This window comes from Dendrobates tinctorius, unplaced genomic scaffold (genome assembly GCF_039654945.1).
Source record: "Dendrobates tinctorius isolate UK_male_01 unplaced genomic scaffold, ASM3965494v1 ptg000034l, whole genome shotgun sequence".
Classification (NCBI taxonomy): domain Eukaryota; kingdom Metazoa; phylum Chordata; class Amphibia; order Anura; family Dendrobatidae; genus Dendrobates; species Dendrobates tinctorius.
Window position 1 is genome coordinate 6731461 of NW_027361702.1, and position 23379 is coordinate 6754839.

The 23379-nt window shown below is 48.8% G+C and overlaps 2 protein-coding genes across 3 annotated transcripts in view; one reads left to right on the forward strand and one right to left on the reverse strand.

Annotated features, from left to right (window-relative positions):
* Positions 1-1172: 1172 nt before the first annotated feature.
* On the reverse strand, positions 1173-12607 carry LOC141087509 (ras-related GTP-binding protein A). The gene is made up of 10 exons (XM_073573053.1): positions 12476-12607; positions 12198-12236; positions 10670-10769; positions 10521-10587; positions 9335-9557; positions 6185-6280; positions 5971-6093; positions 5797-5888; positions 4596-4711; positions 1173-2245 (listed from the first exon to the last, which is right to left on the reverse strand). Exons 2-10 carry the CDS (start codon positions 12222-12224, stop codon positions 2148-2150), a joined length of 942 nt encoding a protein of 313 aa, XP_073429154.1. The 5' UTR covers positions 12225-12236; positions 12476-12607; the 3' UTR covers positions 1173-2147.
* LOC141087510 (regulator of cell cycle RGCC-like) overlaps positions 12498-23379 on the forward strand; it is a 44021-nt gene continuing 33139 nt past the window's right edge. Inside the window, exon 1 of one of the 2 annotated variants that reach the window (XM_073573054.1) lies at positions 12498-12745. In XM_073573054.1, coding sequence (XP_073429155.1) covers positions 12637-12745 — 109 coding nt within the window. In that variant the 5' untranslated portion in view covers positions 12498-12636. The remainder of the gene's footprint in view (positions 12746-23379) is intronic. The other variant, XM_073573056.1, reaches the window with a different exon arrangement.

Sequence of the window (23379 nt, forward strand, 5' to 3'; positions counted from 1 at the left end):
ATGGGGTAGTTCTCTATCACCCTGAATACAGAGGACACAATGTGTTTTCCAGGGATCACCTGGCAAGGGAGTGTGGCCCTTACCAGGGTTACCAAACTCCCTGAGTCCGAGTCCTCACACCAGTACCCCATTTATTGTTAGAGGATGTGCCTGCAACCCCTCTCCAGGCTGATAGTCCACACTGCAGATGGGGTAGGCATAATACGAATAGCGCAACCCCATGCTACAATCCATCTGTTTGTAGCACATAGGACAACGGGCAGCAATATGTCCAGGACTATGACATCTCCAGCAGCACAAGTCTTTACCAGGGTACCCCAGTATGAGGATGGCACATCACCCAGCTTCCTTAGGAACCTCTCGACCATCTGGCACCATACAACTAGGCAGACCAGGTCGTCCGCATTTCGGGGGTCCCCCTGGGCAACCAAGGTCTGCACCTGCCTGGAAAGGGAGTGGATAAATCTGTCCATTACAACCCGCTATACCTTCCGGGTCAGGTTGGAGGACTCTGGCTGCAGCCACTATATTATCAGATGCAGCAAATCAAACATTTGGGAGTGAGGGGGTTTATTACCGCAATACACCTAGAGGTGGACCCTCTGAGCTCAAACAGTCACCCCTGAGCGTGCCAGTATCTGTTTTTTGGTATATTCCCAGGCATCTTGTAAGGCAAGGTCATAATAAACCTTCTGGGGCTCACCAGATAGGGGGCAGCACCTCCGCCAGTGCTCCGGTGGCAGCTTCTCCCGCTCTGCCACCCTTTCAAACACAGTCAAAAATGTTTCTACATCATTGCCCGGGGTCATATTTTGCATCGCTCACTTAACCGCATTCCGGACATGTGTTGTCATCTGGAGTTAGGGGAAGGGCTGTGTTTCCCACAAATGGACTCTGCGAGCTACGCAATCTGCTGCTGCTGTTGTCGGAAGTGGTCTTGTTGCTGCTGTTGTTGGAGCTGCAGCTGAATTGTTTGCTACTGGGCTTTCACAAGGAACTTAATTCTGTTTCTCCATGCTGTCTGATGTTGCTTACCGACTTATGGTCGCCTTCACCCAGGACATTCGGGTTTGTCCACAGCCGTCAAACATGCTTCCTTAGGAAATTGCCCGCATTCTCCACCAACTGTGGTGGAGCGGCTCACTCGGCTGCACACAAAGGAATACTGCCTCTTTAAGCCTCGCACTCGTTTATTAGGAGTGCTGCAAAAAGCCAGTGCAGAGTTAGCAAAAATAAACAAGGCCCTCCTGGCCTAAGGAAAAACAAACAACATATAGCACAATTCGTGTGGTTACGGGGATCCGCCCGTTCAGCAAAAAACAAAAATACATATGTTCCCCTCTCCAAGCCTACCGAACACTGAATGCCTCAGAAGGCCAACAATTTAAACCCCAGACCACACCTTGGGATAGAGATAAGGTGAACAACCTCTCATCTTATCTATGGTTGTCCACAAAAAACCCTGCCCTTAAAATGGCCGATCAACCCCTCTCAACACAGTGTGCTGGAGTAAACTTCTGGGTTTCAAAACAGAAAAGGTAAAAGCCTTAGTGAAATGTATTTCCCCTCAAGCCCTTTGCCAGTGACTTTGTCACAAAGATATATAATAATGAGATTTTTAAGCATAAATATTTTTATTTGAAAGCATAAAAATACACTTAATTCAAGAAACTTTATATTTTATGCCAACTCTAATAAATAACTAACCAATAATGGCCGTTATCTTGTATTAAGGAATTTAGAGTAAATGCTTGTGTTTTTTTAGAAAAAAAAAAAAAAAGCTTCATCTTCATGACACATGGGCGAAGTGAGGAGATGCTGCTAAGGTGTGACTGTTAAGACCATCCACTCTCTGAACGCTGCAAAACATTTCATCCTTTGCCCTAAAAGGTGACCTCCTATAAAGTAACACGTTGGTGTACACATTGTTCATGTGCAGATGCGCACCAGTCTGGTAATGATATTGTCTGACGCGCCAGACTAAGGTTAGTGACGTGTCAGGGTCACGGCCTCCATTGCTGTCACCCTCGGTACAGGTTTCTCAATGCAAAATGAATCACTTAGGATGAGATGGACGTTACACTAAATAAAATGGGACGCTTGATTAGGAGGGCTGTTCGTAAACTATGCCGGACCTGACTGGAGGCTCAGCGCATGAGCAGGCTGTGCTTAGGACCATCCACACGCTCCAGCTTCTCAAAGTGTTTCCTCGCATTTCTTATATTTATTAAAGTCGCTGCTGAGGCTGTGGGAGAGAGAGGGAGAGAGAGAGCGAAAGGAGAGGGAGAGCGAGCGAGAAGGAGAGGGGGAGAGCGAGCGAGGAGAGGGAGAGGGAGAGAGCGAGCGAGAAGGAGAGCGAGGAGAGGGAGAGGGAGAGAGCGAGCGAGAAGGAGAGCGAGAAGGAGAGGGAGAGAGAGAGAGAGAGAGCGAGAAGGAGAGGGGGAGAGAGAGAGAGAGAGCGAGAAGGAGCGGGAGAGAGAGAGAGAGAGCGAGAAGGAGCGGGAGAGAGAGAGAGAGAGCGAGAAGGAGAGGGAGAGAGAGAGAGAGCGAGAAGGAGAGGGAGAGAGAGAGAGAGAGCGAGAAGGAGAGGGAGAGAGAGAGAGAGAGCGAGAAGGAGAGGGAGAGAGAGAGAGAGAGCGAGAAGGAGAGGGAGAGAGAGAGAGAGAGCGAGAAGGAGAGGGAGAGAGAGAGCGAGAAGGAGAGGGAGAGAGAGAGCGAGAAGGAGAGGGAGAGAGAGAGAGAGAGCGAGAAGGAGAGGGAGAGAGAGAGAGAGAGAGCGAGAAGGAGAGGGAGAGAGAGAGAGAGAGCGAGAAGGAGAGGGAGAGAGAGAGAGAGAGAGCGAGAAGGAGAGGGAGAGAGAGAGAGAGAGAGCGAGAAGGAGAGGGAGAGAGAGAGAGAGAGAGCGAGAAGGAGAGGGAGAGAGAGAGAGAGAGCGAGAAGGAGAGGGAGAGAGAGAGAGAGAGCGAGAAGGAGAGGGAGAGAGAGAGAGAGAGCGAGAAGGAGAGGGAGAGAGAGAGAGAGAGAGCGAGAAGGAGAGGGAGAGAGAGAGAGAGAGAGAGCGAGAAGGAGAGGGAGAGAGAGAGAGAGAGCGAGAAGGAGAGGGAGAGAGAGAGAGAGAGAGCGAGAAGGAGAGGGAGAGAGAGAGAGAGAGAGAGAGCGAGAAGGAGAGGGAGAGAGAGAGAGCGAGAAGGAGAGGGAGAGAGAGAGAGAGAGCGAGAAGGAGAGGGAGAGAGAGAGAGAGAGCGAGAAGGAGAGGGAGAGAGAGAGAGAGAGCGAGAAGGAGAGGGAGAGAGAGAGAGCGAGAAGGAGAGGGAGAGAGAGAGAGAGCGCGAGAAGGAGAGGGAGAGAGAGAGAGAGCGCGAGAAGGAGAGGGAGAGAGAGAGAGAGCGAGAAGGAGAGAGAGAGAGAGCGAGAAGGAGAGAGAGAGAGAGCGAGAAGGAGAGAGAGAGAGAGCGAGAAGGAGAGAGAGAGAGAGCGAGAAGGAGAGAGAGAGAGCGAGAAGGAGAGAGAGAGAGAGCGAGAAGGAGAGAGAGAGAGAGCGAGAAGGAGAGAGAGAGAGAGCGAGAAGGAGAGAGAGAGAGAGCGAGAAGGAGAGAGAGAGAGAGCGAGAAGGAGAGAGAGAGAGAGCGAGAAGGAGAGAGAGAGAGCGAGAAGGAGAGAGAGAGAGAGCGCGAGAAGGAGAGGCAAAAAGATGGAAAGAAAAAAGGAGGGAGAAGTAGAGAAGAGAGAGGAGATGGATAATAGAGGGAGAAAAAAAACACAAACATGTTAGAATATAGCATGTCCTATATAACAGGGCAGCGATCCTGCAGCTCATAACGTTTATAGGTTAATGAATGGCAAAACCACAATTACTATAAGTCATAAAGTAGATGCATAAGAACTGCAAGAATTTGCAAAGTCATGCAAAAAAAAAGTGCATTTTAGTTTTTTTACATGACATTTTTCTTTGATTATTAATCCAGGGAATGTTATTACAGGGCACCTGACTGCAGACACGAGCCCCATGCTCTATTAGGCACCGGCTGTGTGATCTCAGCCCGGTATGTCTGACTCTGAGGTGCTGCGGTGTTTCAGAGAAAAACATACTTTAAAAGCTGTCTGTGACCGAGCCGAGCTGGAGACTGGTCAGACTGGCGGGTCCCCGGTGGCTTCTCCCCGCCCACTGACAGTGACTGACAGGTCTGTGCCTACAAACGCATGCAGAGAGAGACCAGCCATTCCAGTGGAGTGGGGGGAGAGGCTGCTGTTTTTCTCTGATGCACTGCAGCATCTGAGTCACACAGCGGGCAGCGACCACACAGCCGGTGCCAGCTCACTGCTCCCTGTGGATCGGGCTGCTTGTATGAGCTGTCAGGTCCCCTTTAATTGTGTTTTTTAAATGAGAATTATGGCACATCTATATATCATGAGGAGGATATATAATGCAGCAGTGTACAATGATAGTCTGCTACATTGTACACAGGAATATCAGCCAGCAGTGATCAGTCTGTGCCCGGCCTACACGGGAATATAAGCCAGCAGTGATCAGTCTGTGCCCGGCCTACACTGCACACGTTGGTCTAACAGCAGAAGATTACACAATTCACACTTACGAATTGATGGGTCAGACATGACAACCATTACATAGGTGTTGGATGTAAAAATATCAATGAAAGCTGCAAAGTTGGAATTCCGAACCTCCATGCTCTGAAAAGATGCAGCCAACTTACTGTGAAGAAAAAGAAATGAAAAATCACATCATCTCCAAGTCTTTTATATTCATAGAAATTTCCAAAAGAAAATGGCTGAAATTAACTGAAGAGTCAGACAAGACACGTGAGTCTCAGGCTTTTTATTTTATTTTAATGGGGGCAAACATTCAGAGTAACAAGGGTTATCCTGGAGGTGGACAACCCCTTTAAGCCCTTTCTGGCATAAGACATTAATGAGTCCTACTGTGGGCCCACCAATATGGAGCTCGCTCAGTGGAGTCTGAAACATACCTGGCAGACCCCAAGCTGTGTTATACAGCCGTAATGTAACAGTAGCAAGCAGAGCCAGCTCTGATCGAGGACGTACAACCATGTTAATGCCACTGTCAGTTATTGACTGGCCATGCACGTGTGCGCCCAATGTGTGTGCGTGCAGTGGCTCACGGGGTCGTGAAGGCAGCCACCCCCCCAGCCTGCTGTAGGTTCCCATGGCTGCCATCTTGGTACACCTGCAAGTCTAGACAGTGGTAGGGCTGCAGAGCACAACGTCATTTTCCCCACATACCGCAAAGCTGTAGTGGTGCAGGAAACAGAACAATCAAACAATCGCAGATTCAAGTCCCAGAAAATGATTAAGAGAGTAAAAATAAAACAATGTTTTCACAAATACAATAAAATTATGAAAAAAGTTAGCATAGACCCACAATTACCCCCCCTTTTTTTTTTTTTACAAGGAAATCAAAATAAACAATTTGTCTCAGCACATTTGTAAAAGTCCAATCAAAACGTCAACTAAAAACCGGACCAGTAAATGTAAAAAGAAAAACCCGCCAGTTGTCTTTATTTCAGAACTGCATTTTCCCCGACATGGAATTTTTCCTCCCCATTTTCCCATATAGTAAAATTAACGTTATCCAAAACTACAACTTGGCTGGAAAAAACTAGCCCTATGTTAGTGAAAAAGACAACAACAACAAAAAAAAAAAAAAAGTTCTGACTCTTGGGAGAAGGGAAGGAAAAAAAAAAAAAAAAAAAGCGAAAAGAGCAAAAAATAAAAATATCTGTGGAATGAAGGGGTTATTGAACATCATTTCTGTCTCACCTGCAGCTCAGCTTAAACTGCTTTATAATGTTACTGATTTTCTCAAACCGGTGAATGTCCCTCTGCTCCTTACACTGATAATGAGAAATAACCTGGAGAAGAAGTAAAAAAAATATACACATCAATAAATTCTGACGCTGGTAAAAGGTAACACAACAAGTGATGAAAACTTACCAAAAATGTCGCCCTCTCAAATAGCAGAACTTCGTCAGCCTCAATAATCTGGGCAAAGCTCCGCAAGTTGGATTCAAGCTGCTGGACATTAGGAATGAGCTGGTAGACGATACTGGACCAGGCCTGAATAGAGGGCACAGAAAAGGAGACAATGGCCTACAGCAAAAGACCCCCAACACCTCTGGAACCAAGAAACCACACGAGCGTCATCTACCTTGTATAAAGTCTCATCCCAAATAGAAGTCCTAAAACAAGCACAGTCCAGGGGCCGGGAAAGGCGCCGCAAATCCTCCTCTCGTTCTTTAAATATCTAAAGAAGAGATCTACAAGGTCAGCAAACAAGACAATACAACGTGTAAAGATAGAAAACCTCCTGACCTTTGTCATTTCAGCCACTATCACTGGTGAAAAACCATATGCAAATTGCCTCTTCAGAAAGAAAGAGGACTTTTACTCTACAGCGCCACCTATTGGTAGTAGCGATCCTACAAGTCACAATCAACCCTTTAACGAGTCTTGTAGTATGACTTAGGATACAAGCCAAATCAGAATCTCAATTTGCAGACACGGTGTTTCGAGCTGTTGGCTCTCGTCAGTGCAAAGTATGAGATCTGATTTGGCAAGGTGAGAGGCTCTGGACTAGGGTCTAAGAAGTAAGGTTTCTCCTTGCCAAAACATTGAGCAATGCAGCCCTACACTGGGTGCAGAAGAGGAGGACTGTGCCAAAATCACATCCTCAACAAGTCAGTCTGCCAACCTCCCGACACCCAGGAGAAAATGTACTTTATTTCCTCTGTGGAGCCGCCGGCTTTTAGTCATAGAGACGTTCCTAGAAAGGCCACAGCAATCGCTCACTATACTACGTCCGGCTGCAGATAACTAGCGAGTTATCAAACTATCTGGATGAGCTTACAGCGCCACTCAGTGACAGGAGCTGCTCCCTGAACAACCACATGACTAAAAGCCGGCGACTGCTGGGGGAAAGAAGTTTATTTTTTCCCCGATAGCAGTACTTTCAGTATGACAGCCAGGCAGCATTGTGACGCTACTAATCATCAGGTAAAATGTGATTCCAAGGCAACAGGTTCCGTTTAAAGCCTCATATAATGCTGTAAAGGCTATGTAGCCCTTAACAACAGGTTTCCATAGCTGGAGGAGGGGGGGGGGAATGTATTTTAAGGAGGGCGTAGAAAATAATGATAAAAAAGAGAGGAAAGCACATGAAGACATAAGTGCGGGATAGAAGCTGTGCAGATAAAAGCAAGTAAGGACATCAGCACCCTACATATATGCAGACTTCACATTCAAGATCAAATAGTGTGACACAAAAAAATAGATTTTTATTGCAAAATATCATTCAAATTCATACAAGAAAAATTAGTACATTGGTGCCTCAAATCAGACAAAATGAAAGAATCAGATTGAGGGGAACAATTAACAACTACAGTTCTCAAGGAACAGGGCTTAATGCTTTATGCACATAGTACAAAAAAATATTTTTTTTTTACATATATTGTACAAAATATACTGAATAGGCCAATAGAGCTTCAGATATGAAGTCCATGATTCCAAATGCTATTTTATTAATAAGTAGCAAAAGTGCAAATGCATAATTCACAGTATATTGGTGACCTCCACATGTCCAGAGCCGACTATCTGAAACAATCATACGTCTCGAGATGGTGGTCCCCACAAAGTGTAATGTCCAGTGACAAGCTAATCCTCCAGACCCCGACGCGCGTTTCGCACAGCAAGTGCTTCTTCCTGGGGACCACCATCTCTGGTATGAATAACTGAACTGGGTTTTTCGCTTTCCTTTAGCTATGTAACTGTATTGAGCGTTGCATTGGCTCCCTGTTCTGGCATGTTTAAGATAGTCGGCTCTGGACATGTGGACAATAACAGAAACTGTCAGCAGTAGTGGAGACTCAGGGGGAAGGTGGGGGTGGGTCTCGACCCAGCACACTGCATCTTGGGAATTACAGTCCAGAAAAGTGGAGGGAAAGGAGGTAAGCGGTAAGTGATCTGAAAAGGGAAATAAGGTCAGAAGTAGTTTGGACACACATTACAGGGACGGTCACAGGTCTTGTTTTAGGCCTTAATAGGACAAACTTATAAAATGCACCTTTTACAGATTTAACTATAATTAACAAAAGTAACTCAAAACCCTAATTTTGCTCATTTCCACAACAGACTTGTTATAGTCACCATTTTACATCCAATCCCTTGTTTGATAAAGGCTTGCCCATCTCAGTAATTTTTTTGCCAAGTGCTACTGCATCTTGCCAAATCTTAAAGGGAATCTGTCACCTTTTTTTGAATATGAGCTGCTGGCAATGACAGCAGGGGCTTATCTACAGTATTCTGTAATGCTGTAGATAAGCCCCCGATGTACCCTGAAAGATAAGAAAAATTAGTTAGATTATACTCACCGGGGGGCGGTCCGGTCTTGGTCCGATGGGTATAGCGGTCCAGTCCGATGCCTCCCATCTTCATACGATGCCGTCCTCTTCTTCCTTTCCTGTCGTGGCTCATGCGCAGGCGCACTTCTCTGCCCTGATGAGGGCAGAGCAGAATACTGCAGTGCGCAGGAGCCGGACCCCTCCCGGCGCTTGCGCACTGCAGGACACTGCTCTGCCCTCAACAGGGCAGAGAAGTGCGCCTGCACAGGAGCCACGACAGGAAGGGAAGAAGAGGACGGCATCGTATGAAGAGTCAAAAAAAGGGGTGAGAGATTCCCTTTAACAGTGTGCAATGTACTGACTGTTAGGACTCCGCTCTACTTACCGGCCTCAGCGGTCATCATGTCCCCACAAGTATGTGATTGCATTCTTCTGGTCACTTACCAACCACTTGAACTGGCAGAATAGCGGAGTCCTAACAGTCAGGACATTGCGCACTGTCAGGACAGTGTCACACCAGCGGATTTTCTCTCACCGGACAGATTATACTGATCACACTCAGCACAGTGTGATTCGATTTTCTCAGTTGAGATGGGAAACAAAAATGTCTCCATCCTCAACATTGTCAGTCCGTGAAAATTGGACCGTACTCTGATGTCATCCGAGTGCAGTCCGATTTTTTTCCACGGACTCACTGACTTGCAAGGCAGAATGCAATCCGATTTACAGATGCAAATCAAGTGCTGACATTTTTTTCCTTGGACAGAAAAAACAAACAAAGGACATTTGCACAGCCCAATAGAATAGAATTGGTCCGAGTGTGAGCCGATGTTTTGTTGGACTGAAAATATGGTTGTCTACACGATGCATTAGGATTTGGTAAGATGCAATATTTGCCTATAAGTGGCCAAAAACCACATTAAAAACACTCCTGCCACACATCCACACCGGCATCTACGTACCGGGTCTCTCTGGTCTTCTTGCACCAGATCCATCTTGTGGACCAGGCAGAACACTTTGGCATCTGGAGAGTTCTGAAGTATGGCCTCTAGACATGACTGATAGTAATGCATGTCCTTCTCCAGCTCCCTGCTCTCCACATCAAAGACGTAGATCAGGACCTCGACATTGCGGAAGATGTTGTCCCGCTGGCTGGTGAAGTAGTTCTCCATGAATGTGTCCTGACTGCAGATTTAATGAGATTATTGAGATTATGTTACAGAAGAAACAGTCTGTGAGGACACTAAAGTGATCCAGAAATAAGCGCCACATTGTGGGGACACTAAAGTGATCCAGATATAATTATAGGTAACCGAGTTACTGTCCGTCACGTCCAGGCTAGAATCAAAGTGTCCTCTACGTCTGTCGCTGCTCCTGCTGTCCGGTATAGGCCACAACACAGACGTCATGCTGACAGCCAATCAGGGAGCTCAGTGTAGACGCAACACCCCACTAAGAGCTGCTGAGCTCACTGATCAATACCGGACACATCATGAGCAGTGGAGAAGACTCAGTGCTGAACCTGGGGATGGTGAGTAAAGCCCAGCTTGTTTTTTTTTTTAATGCAAATTGCAGCAGGAGATGAAGCTTTTCTGCTCAGGGCAGATCCATGTATAGGTCCACACTACATGTAGTGGAGTGCTCAAGAACACAGCATTGTAAAGAGCATTCAGAGGCCACATTGCACTGTGCACCCACCCTATTAATGGCAGGTCAGCAGCGCCTTCCACCAATGACACAGGACAGGACCTGGAGAATCACTTTAATAGACCAGCTTAAAGGGCACCAGTCACATTGTACAAGGCGTCCGATCTGTGGGCAGCGCGGAACAGAGATGTAGAAGCTGCGGAGCAGAGTGATAGACAGGAGGTGGGAGAAGATTCAGAATAAACTTGTAACTTATTCATTGCAATCCCTGTGGTCTGAAGGTATAGGAGTCCAGTGGGCGGTGCTACTAGTGACTGACAGCCTCCCCTGTATGAGTGTGTATGCAGAGCTGTCTGTCACCAGTAGCACCATCCACTGGACTCCTATACCTACAGACCACAGGGATTGCAATGGATCAGGTACAGATCGGACTGTGTGTACAGTGTGACTGGATAACTGTAACACACAATCACAGCCAAGAACTTGCCTACAGCGACTCACCCTCCACAGTCCCAGAGATTCAGCACCAGGTTCCCCAAAAACCTGACATGAGAGTGCTCAACATCAACTGCGAGGAAGAAAAGCAGAAAGTCACAAGAAGATCAAGGCAGCGGGACGAGCGGCAGACACAGAACACGGCCAGGCCTTACTGGTGGCTCCCAGGCGCCGCGTGTCTCGGGCAATGTAGTTGGCAAAGATAATGGACCTCATGCTGGTCTTCCCTGAGCCGCTCTTCCCCATCAATAGCACCTGGCGGGAAATGAAGGGGAAGAAAGTCAGGCAGTGTACATGAAGCGCTCGGCCAAGGTGCAGGTGGTCCCACAAAGGCACGTGGAGGGGGGGGGGTCCGCAGAGGCGCCGAGCGCTCCCGCCGGGGACGTCGCACAAGAGGCGCAGAGCGCTCCCGCCGGGGACGTCGCACAAGAGGCGCAGAGCGCTCCCGCCGGGGACGTCGCACAAGAGGCGCAGAGCGCTCCCGCCGGGGACGTCGCACAAGAGGCGCAGAGCCCTCCCGCCGGGGACGTCGCACAAGAGGCGCAGAGCGCTCCCGCCGGGGACGTCGCACAAGAGGCGCAGAGCGCTCCCGCCGGGGACGTCGCACAAGAGGCGCAGAGCGCTCCCGCCGGGGACGTCGCACAAGAGGCGCAGAGCGCTCCCGCCGGGGACGTCGCACAAGAGGCGCAGAGCGCTCCCGCCGGGGACGTCGCACAAGAGGCGCAGAGCCCTCCCGCCGGGGACGTCGCACAAGAGGCGCCGAGCCCTCCCGCCGGGGACGTCGCACAAGAGGCGCCGAGCCCTCCCGCCGGGGACGTCGCACAAGAGGCGCAGAGCCCTCCCGCCGGGGACGTCGCACAAGAGGCGCAGAGCGCTCCCGCCGGGGACGTCGCACAAGAGGCGCAGAGCGCTCCCGCCGGGGACGTCGCACATGAGGCGCAGAGCGCTCCCGCCGGGGACGTCGCACAAGAGGCGCAGAGCGCTCCCGCCGGGGACGTCGCACAAGAGGCGCAGAGCGCTCCCGCCGGGGACGTCGCACAAGAGGCGCAGAGCGCTCCCGCCGGGGACGTCGCACAAGAGGCGCAGAGCGCTCCCGCCGGGGACGTCGCACAAGAGGCGCAGAGCCCTCCCGCCGGGGACGTCGCACAAGAGGCGCAGAGCCCTCCCGCCGGGGACGTCGCACAAGAGGCGCAGAGCCCTCCCGCCGGGGACGTCGCACAAGAGGCGCAGAGCGCTCCCGCCGGGGACGTCGCACAAGAGGCGCAGAGCGCTCCCGCCGGGGACGTCGCACAAGAGGCGCAGAGCGCTCCCGCCGGGGACGTCGCACAAGAGGCGCAGAGCGCTCCCGCCGGGGACGTCGCACAAGAGGCGCAGAGCGCTCCCGCCGGGGGACGTCGCACAAGAGGCGCAGAGCGCTCCCGCCGGGGATGTCGCACAAGAGGCGCCGAGCGCTCCCGCCGGGGGACATCGCACAAGAGGCGCCGAGTGCTCCTGTAAAGGTGCGAGGGGGGGCACAGAAACAGCTGGTTCTAAAGAGGCTCTGAGTGGTCCGGCGGGGGCCGTTACTCAGAGGTGTGGTGGGGGACGGTCCCACAGAGGAACAGGCAGTATGGGCGTTATGCAGGGGTGTAATGGTGGGGTGGTCCCGCAGAGGCGCGGTGAGGGGGGGTTGCAGCAGGTTACCTTTTTCTTCATGGCTGAGCTGGGCATAACCTGAAAATCCTGCAAAAACCAAACATATCATCAGATCACATGCGCAGCACAAGTCCAGGCCCCGCAGGCAGGATCACGGGGCCACTGCCGATCCCATGCAGACCCGGCTGCAGCCCCCCACTAAGAGCAGCCAGGACTGTAAGACCCCCGATCACTGCCCTCCGGCACCGACCCCAGGACGTTACACTTCTGCTGCTCTCCGCACACCCCCCGGCGGCGGCAGCACCAGTACCAGCACCAGCACCCACCTCTCTCAAAGCGATCTGCCACCCGGATGTCGCCGGATCACATGATCCATCATCATCACATGACCGGAACGGAAGTAGAAACCTGCGCACAGGAGTCACGTGATCGGATGTGGAGGCTGACGTGACGTGAATCAGAAAGCGGGAGGCTGAGGCGGCTGTGAATGATGTGTGCGGCTTCCAGTGCTGGTCACACGCTGTGGTTTGTGCTGCGGCCCACACCGATATATACAGGCAGACGGGCTGAGCCTCCATCAGACACGTTACTGTACGGTGTGTACACATTACAGGTGCTGCCGTACTTCACAGGTCTGACCCGTGAGGTCTCGGGACCCATCTGCAGCGTTATCCAGCGCCTGCACTACATAGAAACTTTTACACATGAGGCTGAGGTTGGTTTCAGCTCCGAATAAGAAACTGGACGATTAAGAAACCAATTTCAGCCTCGTCTGTTACACAGTGACACTTTATAGTAAATGTAGGATTTGTGTAATCTGACAGCAGCATAGTGTAGAGGCAGAGACCCTGATTCCAGCAATGTCACTTAGTTTACTGGATGCAGCAGTTGTGATACAATCACTGTCTTATCTGCTGCTGAGCTCTGTATAATCCTGCCACTTATTAGTAGCCTTGTGTACACAGTATATTACCGATATTTATACGTTTTTTTTTTTACAGCTTCTCATATTCACTTAATATATTTAGAGATCCTTTATACACCTGTATGCATTTGTCTCAGCATTTATATCAATATTTGTTCACCATTAGCTTTTTTTCTCCCTCCTAACTGGTCCTTTTCATGTCTGGCCCTGGTTTTAATTATAGTGGGTTGAAGAAACCACTATATTGTAATCCGAACGCTGCTAACTTATTCTTCTTATTATTCAGTTGATCTCCACACACAGACTCCGTTGAGGTGTCGTTTCAAAGCCAGCGTCCATGAGAGGTGTGCTAAGTAATTTTCGTGTCGATTGGATTTGTAGTTTTTGCGCAATTTGCGTTTGAAAAAACATTTTCCTCAATGCATTTCAATGGGAAAGTGTTGCAGAGAAAACGTGCCCTGAAGCGATAGAAATGGCAGTTGAGCTCATTGATATGCGCAGGCAGACCCAGTTACTATGCCAACGCCTACGAACGTCACATGACATCCCAAGGACAGAGCTTCTGCCACATAATATCAGCTCTTAAAGCGAAACCCACAGCACAAATGCAAATCTAGCTTCATCACATGACACATGCCCCTGAGAGAGAATGTCCGCCAAAGTGGATTTAGAAGCCCAGTGCACCAAACTGGCTCTTAAAGGGCTGACGCGCCAAAGTGATTCTTAAAGGGCCGGCACGCCAAATCGAAAGCTGAGTTACCCCAGGTTCCAAATAGGAGGCTGAGCCACCTTGGCCTCCAAATTGGACCCTGAGGGGGCCCCGCCCACCAAATTGGACCCTGAGGGGGCCCCGCCCACCAAATTGGACCCTGAGGGGGCCCCGCCCACCAAATTGGACCCTGAGGGGGCCCCGCCCACCAAATTGGACCCTGAGGGGGCCCCGCCCACCAAATTGGACCCTGAGGGGGCCCCGCCCACCAAATTGGACCCTGAGGGGGCCCCGCCCACCAAATTGGACCCTGAGGGGGCCCCGCCCACCAAATTGGACCCTGAGGGATCCCGGCCACTAATTCAAGCCCTGAGGAGCCCAGGCCACCAAATCGGATCCTGAGGGGCCCCACCCACCAAATCAGACCCTGAGGACAAAGTGGCCCCTGAGAGGCACCCACAGTTAAAACGGATCCTGAGTTGAAAGTCTTGCAGGGGCAACAGGCAAGTCTCTCTTAAAGGGGCAGCCCGGGCACCATTTCAAACCACTATCTGTACTTCCTTCAGGAAATACACATCTAGTTAAAATTAAGTTTTAGTCCTTTTTGTGTATATTGATATGTTTATCTGTTATTGTTACCTGATGTACTTCAATAAACTACCACTGTTTTTTTCACCACCTTGTGCATGGACTTTATGGTCGGCCTCTCTCCTTTTTTGACGGCTTTCTGCCTATGGAAAAAACAATCATTGATGGGGCTGTGGTTGAATCAGGAGGCACTGGACACCTAGTCCTGTGATGATAATGTCCTGCTGATAAAACACAGTTTTTATCAACACAGACCAGTAAATGACACATTGCTGTAATCAGGGTCCCTTCTCCATTATTCTGCTCTCAAACTACATGACAAAATCCTGCTGACGGATTTCCTTTATATGCTCCCTCCACTTCAGCAAAAGCTCTTTATTAGATATGAGCTAACCTGAGGTTTGTTCCGGATACCTAGTGTCTGGTGCTGAACTCCGAACATGAACGTCTCCTGGAAGTCTGTTTTACAGTCTGGGAGAGAGAGATTTTTAGCCCCAAAGTTTGGGTCCCCATTGATTTCAATGGGGTTCAAATTTGGGTAAAGTTCTGGTACTCTAGTCAAACTTTGCCTCAAAGTTTGGTCGGATACCAGAACCTGAGCGTCCATAGGTCCGCTCATCCCTTATGCAAATTACAACACTTGGCGAACTCTTGGTGCGCAGGGCGCTGTTCCACCACTTTATTTCCTGTGCCTCACCTCTCACTCTTTGGAGCAGCCAGTGGTGTCGATAAAGTGAGCTCTGCCTGAGAAGACCCCTTTGCATCTGGTCACTGACCCAATTCTGGGTTGGAGTGCTCCAGCAGCTCACAGCCCCCTCTCACCTTTGCTGTTGACTGACAGCACTGCATCCGCTCACTTATATAGCGATGTAGTTTCACATGTGTTTGCGCGTCCTCTCATATGTGCAGACATTTACAGCTGCAATGCATAGCCGGTGGCATTCCTTGTGACTGTGTGAGTTCCTGGATATGGTGTGTGATATTAGCTCAACAGTATGGTGGCCTGCAAAAGGCATAACAAAGAGTTTTGGAAAAAGTCTCTTCCCCGTTGTCAGCATATGGCTGTATATTGTTTCTGGCCACCTATTATAGCTCATCAGTCCACACAGGAGGAGCACATGGATGGACTATTGAAAGATGAACGAGTAAACTGGGATAATCGTGATTAGAGATGGGTGGACCAATGGATGTCTGCGGGTTCAGCTGGACAGTTTAAAAAAGATTGTGTTCAGGTACCAGGATCCCATTCACTTGAATGGGGGGGGGGGTGCCCGAGCAAATGACAGCGTGAGCGTGCAGCTGTGATCGGAGGTATAAAGTTTACCTCCAACCACAGGTGTCGGTTGATTGGACTGCTGTTCCCATTAGCCTGCTGCCGCTAATAACAGTGAGAGCAGACGCAGCAGATAGGAGTATTCATTAGCCGTCACTCTAAATAAATAAACTGCATGGATTCCCGTGTATATTTTTTATAACCAGCTAGGCAAAACTGACAGCTGGAGGCTGCAACCCTCAGCTGTCAGCAAGGCTGGTTATCAAGAATAGAGGGGTGCCTACGCTGTTTTTTTAAATTATTTAAATAATTAAAAAAACGGCTTGGGGTGCCCCCCATTTTTGACAACCAGCCTTGCTAAAGCAGACAGCTGGGGGCTGGTATTCTCAGGCTGGTAAGGACACATGGATACTGGTCCCCCAGCGTAAAAATAGCAGCCCGCAGCTGCCCAGAAAAGGTACATCTATTGGATGTGCCAATTCTGGCTCTTTGCCTGGTTCATCCCACGTGTACTGTAGTGGTGGTAAGTGGGGTTCATATTGGTGGGGTTGATGTCACCTTTGTATTGTCAGGTGACCTCAAGACTATGGATTGCTTAAGGAGAGGCGACTATAAGACACCTAATCATTACTAATGCTATAGTTGGTAAATAAAGACACAGCCAGAATAAAGTGTTAAGTAGAAACAAAACACCTAACGCCTAATTCAACTGAATCCCTCGTTCTCCTGTAGTAAAACAAAAATAAAAAATAACTATCCCTCACCTGTCCGACGTTCTGTCCCACGCCATAATCCATGTCTGGTGATAAACAATTTTAAACCTGGACGGTGCCAAGATGCGATCGTTCAGGCTGAGAACCACCGGTGACTGAACTGCGAGCACAGTGCCAGTGACCGGCGGTGATGTCATTAAGGCTACCGCCAGTCATAGAGGCTGCGCTTCCAGCCGGGCCATTGAACTGCCATTGAGGTGCAGAGGCGGTGAAACAAACGTCAAGGTGCGTGTCAGAAGACTATTTGCCCTGCAACTATGGCTACAGGTAATTGATCTGATTTGTTTATGTATGTATGACTCCATGTGTCTCATTGTCCTACTATGGTATGGTAATCTTCATGGTTGTCTCTCACTATATCAGTGTAATCCATCTGTTACCTGTACTACAGTATAACCCATTCTGATAGGTATTAGGACTTAGACATGTCTTCATTAGGTGTATCCTCACTATATATCTTTGTATAGACATACAGACACTATTGTTATATATTCCTGATATGTCTAATTATTGAGTGTGGTGTACTTCTGTTTTGTAGTTTCTGTTGTATGCCTCATTGTGATTTTACTTCTGTCATAAATTATTAGGATTGTTTATTATATACATCTAAATAAATTTGGTATACTATGCTATTAATCATTTGTTCCTTCACTGTCGCTATTGGTTTTTGTGGTTCATATATGAAGGGATCATTGTATTTTTTATGAGGAATTCTATTGGTTCTATGAAACTTTATACCTCCGATCACAGCTGATTGCTAACACTGTCATTTGACAGCGTGGGAACTGAAACTCTCTGACCGGCAAGGAGGATTTCAGAGCAGTGTTTGCTGCGCTCTCATGCACATGACATCGCAAAACACTTCTGATGTTCAGGGGGCCGAACAATAACAAGGACTTCCTGGTGAAGTCCGTGTTCGATGTCTGTGCCTGAACAGTAGGTGTTTGGTATGGACGCCGAACTTTACTGTTCAGGTTTGCCCTCCTCTAATCATAAGTGCATTAATGTATAAAACTAAATCCTTAGAATTATGAAACTAAATGAATAAAATGGAAAAGGTTGTTGTATGTGTTATACGTGTGATAAAGTTTTATAAAAGCATCAATTTGTAAAGTGCGAAAACTTAGAAATTGCACAGAGGATAAAAAAAAGAGTAGATACTTGAAACCTAAAATATGATATCCATATAAATCAAGTGCTCTTGCATGCTTAGTCATAAAAATATTGACGTACCACTAGTATTTTACTTAGTATTATATATTTTGGTGAAATAGTAAATGTGGGTTATTAAGGATCGACTACGCCGAAATAAATGATATGGCTTTAGAAAAGATCCCTATAATTATAAAATGTATAAATGTGTTATTAAAAGGCGTATAATTCAAGATCATGGTTAAGGACGTCTGGAGCTAGGGTGTTTAGGGTAAAAATCCATTTTGATTTCACCCTGGATAGCTTGAGATGTTTGACTTGAATCTCAGAAATCAGTTGATGTTGATAGAATTTCTGAACTGGTTAATAAAACTCTGCAGTGCTTAAGCTCTATATATACATTAAAGTAATGTCGTCTGAACCCACTGATATCGACATTTGTGGCCAATAGTCTGTGTATGAGGGCGCGGGACAACTGCTGGACAGGGGAGATGTTGACTTGGCATGCCCGATTTCGGACTACCGATCACATTACTCTCTCACCGATAAGCCACAGACAAAGATGTCTGCCAGTAGCTTTCGAGCCCCTATGGAATCACAGAAGCACTAGCAGATGAAGAGCAGTGAACTGAAGCGACAGATAAGCGGTTACCATGGCTGTATCCAAGGACGGCAGCTGACATGGCTTCCAGGCATCAAGAGGTCCTCAGAAGCTCCTGAATAAACTTCCTGGTGAGAACTTTGCTGATCCATTCTTCAAATCTAAAACTGCACAAGGATGTTGTCTTTCCTGGTCAGACTTCCAGGTCACAGTCCCCAGAGTAGTAAGCAATGGACGGGTGTGCTATACAAATGTCTGGAACAATGTGGAATCGGAGTATGCATGCGTAAAGCCAGAGGTCATCACTGGGAGGGAAGGGAGGATGCAAGAAACCGGAGGAGATGACGAGTTTAACCCATATGGACAAACTGCAAGAATTACACAACATACTTTGACATGTGAAGCTTACTGTTTGCTACATGTTTGTTTTTTTTTTTGCATTCCTCTGGATCAACATGTTAGGGCAAGTTAGGATAGGATTTGGGTTGAACTAGATGGATTTAAAGTCTTCCTTCAACCGTAATAACTATGTTACTATATATGTTACTATGGTGAGGTGGAGACCATCATACTGTGTGGGAGGGACAGTGGGGGAAGCATACTGTGAGGGCATCATATTGAGGGGAGCTGTTGGTGGAATATACAGTTTTGGAACTATGGGGTATAATAACCTGGAGGGGGAGGCTGTGGGGGCATAATACTGTGTGGGGTAGGGACAGTGGAGGCATCATTTTGTGTGTGGGGGACAGAGGGGCATCATGCTGTGTGGGGTAGGGACATTGGTGTCATCATCCTGTGGGGTAGGGTCAGTGGGGGCATCACACTGTGGGGTAGGGACAGTGGGGGAATCATCTGGGGTAGACAGTGGAGGCATAATGTATGCGGGGGGACAGTGGGGGCATCATACTGTGTGGGGTAGGGACAGTGGGGCATCATACTGTGTGTGGGGGGAGAGTGGGGGCATCATACTTTATGGGGTAGGAACAGTGACAGTGGGGGCGACATACTGTGTGTTGGGTGACAGTGGGAGCATCATGCTACTTGAGGGGTAAATTTGAGGCCATCATACTGTGTCAGGAGTCACTCTAAAGACATCAGACTGTGTTGGGTATCACTGTGGGGACCTTGTGTGTGAGAGTCACTGTGGGAGCATCAGACTCCGTGAAAACACTATGGGGGCATCATACTATGTACTTTGTTTATTAACACAATCTGTCCAAGGTGTGAAAGCAAAACACCAAAATGTCAGATCTAAACACACCCACAGGCAGTCCACCCTGGGAAAGGAGGTCTAGATGCACAGTTTAAAAAATTGAATTTGTAATGAAACGTTATGTATTAGAAATTAGACTAACAATTCATGCAAATAAGCAAAAAGTAGCGTGTTACAATAGACACAATGTAGGCATAAATTAGGAGAGCATATATCACGGAGGCAACAAAACAATAGTAGGTGAGAATGAGACTAGAAAATCTGAGCATAAACAGGGATGTGCGAAAAGTGTCCATAGTTAGGAAAGAAGTCGTAAAGTGCAAGTGCTGGAGTCTTTTCAAGAAGTCTGGATAAGACAGTCTCTGTTATATCTAGGGATCCATGCTGTCAGTATCACTAAGAGTCTAATGACAAAGGTGGGGGGGCACCTTACTGTGCATGCAGGGGGTAGTATGGGGAGAAATGATGTGGGGGAATTGTACTGTGTGGGGTTGAGCATTTCAGGGGTCTTACACAACAAATGGTTGTGGTTTGTTAGGGGTAAGCTAACTACATGGTACAATACATGTTCTGCACCTCTCCACCCTCTTGTGATCACATCGATGTGCAATGACCCTGACTACTTTGAAAAAATTTTTTTAGGTGGAAGTGGACCAAATAGGGCCCCATGATTTAATGCCATCTTTGAAATTTTTACCCCTGAACATTCACTGTACCCTAATTTTTGGAATACGCCTATGGGGTCAAAATGGTCAAGACGTCTTAGCTGAATACATTGAAGAGTGTAGATTTCTATATGACTCCTTATTCATGAAGTTTCTGGAACTATTTAATCTCGGAGCCTTTCCAATCGTTGGCCCGTGGGATGTAAATGACCAAAGAAGGCCTCAGACTCCCAGGGCGCTTTTCACTTCTGAGCTTTGTCGTTTTTCTAGACAGAACATTGGGGCCACAAGGAAGGTGTTTTTAAAACTCTGAAAAAATACATAATTAGTGGCGGAAAAAATATATTAGCCTCAGTGTGAACGGGGTTACCGGGTTTTCTCTTCACCAGGCAGTGTGGTGTCTCCTGTCACCAGTCGAGTCTTAGACACTGAGCTCAGTGACTGGCTGCAGCGCTCTTACAGCAGACGATAACGGACATTGAGCAGCGCAGGACACTGCACTGGATTCGGGTGATTAAAGCTCAGTTTGCTGGGGTTTTTTTTATTACAAACGGCAGATAAAGGGACAGGGTTTTCCTTTAAAATGTGTGTAACCTCACCCTAAATTGGAGCACTCTGCTGATAGTCATTGGGGCAGCACTCTACTGTCGCTACAAATGTGCCGTCTGCTAATCCTGAGCTGTTCTACATTGTGACACTATAGTGGTGGCTCTGCAGATGGCACAGGGCGCTGCTGGCACTAAACAGGGCACCTGGGGCACCGCAGTTAGCTCTATAGGCACGATTTGTAGCACTGGGCGTGCTATATGTGGTGCTGTCACTGGGGCGCTCTAGGTGGCTCTGTTGTTTCTGGGGGCGCTGTAAGTTACACAGGGACAATGTAGATGGCCCTATAGGTGGAGCTGAGGGTTCTGAAAGTGATGATGCCTTTGTAGGTGTCGCTGTAGATGATTCTGGGGGAGTTGATGATTCTGGGGGAGCTGGAGATGATTGTGGGGCAGTTGAAGATAATTATGGGGGAGTGGTGATTCTGGGGGAGCTGGAGATGATTGTGGGGGAGTTGAAGATGATTCTGGGGGAGTGGTGATGATGCTGGGGAGCTGCAAATGATGCTGTGTGAGTTGATGGAGAGCTGGAGCTGAAGGTGGAGATGATGCTGGGGGAGCTGGAGATGATGCTGGGGGAGCTGGAGATGATTCTGGGGGAGTTGAAGATGATTCTGGGGGAGTGGTGATGATTCTGGGGGAGCTGGAGATGATGCTGGGGAGCTGCAGATGATACTGGGGAGCTGCAGATGATGCTATGTGAGTTGAAGATTATTCTGGGAGAGCTGGAGATGATGGTGGAGATGATGCTGGCGCGCTGGAGATGATTCTGGGGAGCTGGAGATGATGCTGGGGGAGCTGGAGATGATGCTGGGGGAGCTGGAGATGATTCTGGGGAGCTGGAGATGATGCTGGGGAGCTGGAGATGATTCTGGGGGAGCTGGAGATGATTGTGGGGGAGTTGAAGATGATTCTGGGGGAGTGGTGATGATGCTGGGGAGCTGCAAATGATGCTGTGTGAGTTGAAGGAGAGCTGGAGCTGAAGGTGGAGATGATGCTGGCGAGCTGGAGATGATGCTGGGGGAGCTGGAGATGATGCTGGGGGAGTTGAAGATGATTCTGGGGGAGTGGTGATGATTCTGGGGGAGCTGGAGATGATGCTGGGGAGCTGCAGATGATACTGGGGAGCTGCAGATGATGCTATGTGAGTTGAAGATTATTCTGGGAGAGCTGGAGATGATGGTGGAGATGATGCTGGCGCACTGGAGATGATTCTGGGGAGCTGGAGATGATGCTGGGGGAGCTGGAGATGATGCTGGGGAGCTGGAGATGATGCTGGGGAGCTGGAGATGATTCTGGGGGAGCTGGAGATGATTCTGGGGGAGCTGGAGATGATTCTGGGGGAGCTGGAGATGATTCTGGGGGAGCTGCAGATGATTCTGGGAGAGCAGGAGATGATTCTTGGGGAGCTGGAGATGATTCTGGGGGAGCAAGAGATAATTCTGGGGAGCTGGAGATGATTCTGAGGGAGTGGAGATGATTCTGGGGAGCTGGAGATGATTCTGTGGAGCTGGAGATGATTCTGGGGAGCTGGAGATGATTCATGGGGAGCTGGAGATGATTCATGGGGAGCTGGAGATGATTCTGAGGGAGCTGGAGATGATTCTGGGGGAGCAAGAGATAATTCTGGGCTGCTGGAGATGATTCTGGGGAGCTGGAGATGATTCTGCGGAGCAGGAAATGATTCTGGGGAGCTGGAGATGATTCTGAGGGAGTGGAGATGATTCTGGGGAGCTGGAGATGATTCTGGGGAGCTGGAGATGATTCTGAGGAATAGAGATGATTCTGGGGGAGTGGAGATGATTCTGGTGAGCAGGAAATGATTCTGGGGAGCTGGAGATGATTCTGAGGGAGTGGAGATGATTCTGGGGAGCAGGAAATGATTCTGGGGAGCTGGAGATGATTCTGGGGAGCAGGAAATGAGTCTGGGGAGCTGGAGATGATTCTGGGGAGCAGGATAAGATTCTGGGGAGCTGCAGATGATGCTATGTGAGTTGAAGAGTATGCTGGGAGAGCTGGAGATGATGGTGGAGATGATGCTGGCGAGCTGGAGATGATGCTGGCGAGCTGGAGATGATTCTAGGGAGCTGCAGATGATTCTGGGGGAGCTGGAGATGATTCTGGGAGAGCTGGAGATGATTCTGGGAGAGCTGGAGATGATTCTGGGAGAGCTGGAGATGATTCTGGGAGAGCTGGAGATGATTCTGGGGGAGCTGGAGATGATTCTGGGGGAGCTGGAGATGATGCTGGGGGAGATGGAGATGGAGCTAGAGATGATTCTGAGGGAGTGGAGATGATTCTGAGGGAGTGGAGATGATTCTGGGGAGCTGGAGATGATGTTGGGGGAGCTGGAGATGATTCTGGGAGAGCTGGAGATGATTCTTGGGGAGCTGGAGATGATTCTGAGGGAGCTGGAGATGATTCTGGGGGAGTGGAGATGATTCTGGGGAGCTGGAGATGATTCTGGGGAGCTGGAGATGATTCATGGGGAGCTGGAGATGATTCTGAGGGAGCTGGAGATGATTCTGAGGGAGCTGGAGATGATTCTGAGGGAGTGGAGATGATTCTGGGGAGCTGGAGATGATTCTGGGGAGCTGGAGATGATTCTGAGGAATAGAGATGATTCTGGGGGAGTGGAGATGATTCTGGTGAGCAGGAAATGATTCTGGGGAGCTGGAGATGATTCTGAGGGAGTGGAGATGATTCTGGGGAGCAGGAAATGATTC